At 48.3% G+C, this 3,797-nt stretch overlaps 1 protein-coding gene across 2 annotated transcripts in view; it reads left to right on the top strand.

Annotated features, from left to right (window-relative positions):
- The first annotated feature begins 299 nt into the window (after positions 1 to 299).
- LOC137439569 (protein NipSnap homolog 1) overlaps positions 300 to 3,797 on the top strand; it is a 23,329-nt gene continuing 19,831 nt past the window's right edge. The window contains exon 1 of one of the 2 annotated variants that reach the window (XM_078768100.1): positions 300 to 633. In XM_078768100.1, coding sequence (XP_078624226.1) covers positions 554 to 633 — 80 coding nt within the window. In that variant the 5' untranslated portion in view covers positions 300 to 553. Of the gene's footprint in view, positions 699 to 3,797 lie in introns of both variants that reach the window. The other variant, XM_068135446.2, reaches the window with a different exon arrangement.

Here is a 3,797-nt window from a genome sequence, read left to right as displayed (position 1 = left end):
GTGTAGCGCCGCCTCCACGTGGGAGAGGGTATTACAAGTCACACCCATTACAGTACAGTTTTTCTGTCCCCACGTTTTCTAGTCCAGTGAGATGTTTTGAATTGTAAGCAGTAGGATTGTTTTTGCTTCATGCACGTAACCCGGGTTATTTTTATTTCCTGCAGCGATAGATAGAGCTGTCAGTTACCTATACACCGCCTAACGGTTTATTTTTATTTCATGGAGCGATATATGGAGCTGTCAGTTGCCTATACACCGCCTAAATACAGTTATGCGTCAGAAGAACGTGTTGCATACTTGGAACAAGGTTGCTTAGCAGAGCAGAGTGCTTGTACTCTGCTAATTTTACAGTGTAGGGGCCTATGTAGTCTACTTGGCCAAACAATCGGCTTTGGGAGGTGTACTCGTCGTTTGTTCAGTTGAATCGAGCTGGTTTATTTCCGGTTTTTCTTTACGTTTGTCAAAATAAAACGAACTGTGCGAAGTATAAAGTGAATTTCTGTCATATCGTTGTAACTTGGTAAATGAGTTCAAAACGTGAGGCAATCGATGAATGCAAAGGAAAAATATGGGAGCTGACCTGACCACAATAGAAAAGGTGGCGGAGGAAGAGGAAGTAGACGGATGTGGACAGTGAGTGGATTATAGATTGTCATGTTGTGTGGGAAGGTTCTTTGGGCTCCGAAACTCGGTTGCAGGTTAGTGGGAATGGGAAGGTTTGTGGTTTTCTTATGTTCGGTTTAGTTTTGTCTTATTGACCTGTCTGTGTGTATTTGATAGTCGGTAAATTTTTGTCCCGTGGCTAATGGCTTACGGATGCGTTGGCTTTGTAGTATTCGGGACGAAGGTCACGGTGGTTTCCCGTGTACACGACAAGTCGTTTAAATCGTCAAGTGCCTTTGCTTTGGAGATAAAATACCCGCGAATGATGTGTTAACTTAATGTTATGGGAAACATTCGTGCGGAAATTCACCATTTTTCTTAAATATTGTGTGTGGATGGTGGTTTCATCGTCGTTGAGAGAATTGGGGATTGTGGAGTGAGGTAGGGGTTAGGATGGGTAGAGTGAGGTAGGGGTTAGGATGGGTAGAGTGAGGTAGGGGTTAGGATGGGTAGAGTGAGGTATGGGTTAGGATGGGTAGAGTGAGGTAGGGGTTAGGATGGGTAGAGTGAGGTAGGGGGTAGGATGGGTAGAGTGAGGTATGGGTTAGGATGGGTAGAGTGAGGTAGGGGTTAGGATGGGTAGAGTGAGGTAGGGGTTAGGATGGGTAGAGTGAGGTAGGGGTTAGGATGGGTAGAGAGGTAGGGGTTAGGATGGGTAGAGAGGTAGGGGTTAGGATGGGTAGAGAGGTAGGGGTTAGGATGGGTAGAGAGGTAGGGGTTAGGATGGGTAGAGTGAGGTAGGGGTTAGGATGGGTAGAGTGAGGTAGGGGTTAGGATGGGTAGAGAGGTAGGGGTTAGGATGGGTGTAGTGAGGTAGGCGTTAGGATGGGTGTCGTGAGGTAGGCGTTTAGGATGGGTAGAGTGAGGTAGGATGGGTAGAGTGGGGTAGGATGGGTAGAGTGAGGTAGGGGTTAGGATGGGTAGAGAGGTAGGGGTTAGGATGGGTAGAGTGAGGTAGGGGTTAGGATGGGCAGAGTGAGGTAGGGGTTAGGATGGGTAGAGTGAGGTAGGGGTTAGGATGGGTAGAGAGGAGGTTAGGATGGGCAGAGTGAGGTAGGGGTTAGGATGGGTAGCGTGAGGTAGGGGTTAGGATGGGTAGAGTGAGGTAGGGGTTAGGATGGGTAGAGTGAGGTAGGGGTTAGGATGGGTAGAGTGAGGTAGGGGGTAGGATGGGTAGAGTGAGGTAGGGGTTAGGATGGGTAGAGTGAGGTAGGGGTTAGGATTGGTAGAATGAGGTAGGGGTTAGGATGGGTAGAGTGAGGTAGGGGTTAGGATGGGTAGAGTGAGGTAGGGGTTAGGATGGGTAGGGTGAGGTAGGGGTTAGGATGGGTAGAGAGGTAGGGGTTAGGATGGGTAGAGTGAGGTAGGGGTTAGGATGTGTGTAGCGAGGTAGGCGTTAGGATGGGTGTAGTGAGGTTGGGATGGGCAGAGTGAGGTAGGGGTTAGGATGTGTGTAGCGAGGTAGGCGTTAGGATGGGTGTAGTGAGGTAGGGGTTGGGATGGGCACAGTGAGGTAGGGGTTAGGATGGGTGGAGTGAGGTAGGGGGTAGGATGGGTAGAGAGGTTGGGGTTAGGATGGGTAGAGTGAGGTTGGGGTTAGGATGGGTGGAGTGAGGTAGGCGTTAGGATGGGTAGAGTGAGGTAGGGGTTAGGATGGGTGTAGTGAGGTAGGCGTTAGGATGGGTGTAGTGAGGTAGGGGTTGGGATGGGTGTAGTGAGGTAGGGGTTGGGATGGGTGTAGTGAGGTAGGCATTAGGATGGGTGTAGTGAGGTAGGCGTTAGGATGGGTGTAGTGAGGTAGGGGTTAGGATGGGTGTAGTGAGGTAGGGGTTAGGATGGGTGTAGTGAGGTAGGGGTTAGGATGGGTGTAGTGAGGTAGGGGTTAGGATGGGTGTAGTGAGGTAGGGGTTAGGATGGGTGTAGTGAGGTAGGGGTTAGGATGGGTGTAGTGAGGTAGGGGTTAGGATGGGTGTAGAGAGGTAGGGGTTAGGATGGGTGTAGTGAGGTAGGGGTTAGGATGGGTGTAGTGAGGTAGGGGTTAGGATGGGTAGAGTGAGGTAGGGGTTAGGATGGGTAGAGTGAGGTAGGGGTTGGGATGGGTGTAGTGAGGTAGGGGTTGGGATGGGTGTAGTGAGGTAGGCGTTAGGATGGGTAGAGTGAGGTAGGGGTTAGGATGGGTAGAGTGAGGTAGGGGTTGGGATGGGTGTAGTGAGGTAGGCGTTAGGATGGGTGTAGTGAGGTAGGCATTAGGATGGGTGTAGTGAGGTAGGGGTTGGGATGGGCAGAGTGAGGTAGGCGTTAGGATGGGTTGAGTGAGGTTGTTCTTTGGTGGACAGAAATAATTGATCAGATTTTGGTGAAGATCCAGATGTGGATCGAAGCCTTTTTTAAAAAGTGATTCTTCACCATTGGAAGAAGGGGCCAAAAGCGATATACAACATGATATTTCAAAAGGTCGTGGACAAGTTATGACAACTTAGTGGCTGAGTTGGGTAAGTGACAAGAACAAGTTGTTTGGATTTTCGTTCAGGCCCAGATTCACATCCGGCCTATCGGTGGAATACAAAATATAAACTGTTACGTCTGGCGGAGGTATGCTCTCTTCTGAGTGCCGTTCTTGTTACCTCCGCCACCGAAGGTAGATGGAGGTTATGTTTTTATCCGTCTGTTTGTCTCTGTCTGTCTGTTTGTTTGTCTGTGAACAAGATGTCTCAAAAAGTTGTGGAAGGATTCAGGCGAAATTTAGCGGAGATGTAGCGTATGTGACGAGGACGAAATTATTACATTTTGGTGAAGATCCACATCCCAGAATTTTTTAAGTGATTCTTCACCTTTGGGAGATGGGGCTAAAACTGACATATGGCAGGATATCTCAAAAAGTTATGGACGGATTTGGACGAAACTTGGAGGACAGGTTGGGTGTGTGACGAGGATTTGGTGAAGATCTGAATATGGATTTGGATACAATAATTATTTAATTTTTAAGTGATTCTTCTCCATTGAGTCTGAGAGATAAGATGAAAAGCGATATATAACATGATATTTAAAGAAAATCTATGGACGTGTTATGACTAAACTTGGTGGACGAGTTGGTTAGGTGACGAGAACAAGCCGATTAGATTTTGGTTCAGGTC

This window comes from Myxine glutinosa, chromosome 14 (assembly GCF_964187855.1).
Source record: "Myxine glutinosa chromosome 14, kmMyxGlut1.1, whole genome shotgun sequence".
In the NCBI taxonomy this organism is placed as follows: Eukaryota; Metazoa; Chordata; class Myxini; order Myxiniformes; family Myxinidae; genus Myxine; species Myxine glutinosa.
Note: the sequence above shows the minus strand (reverse complement) of the source record. Positions and strands in the feature narration are given on the sequence as shown.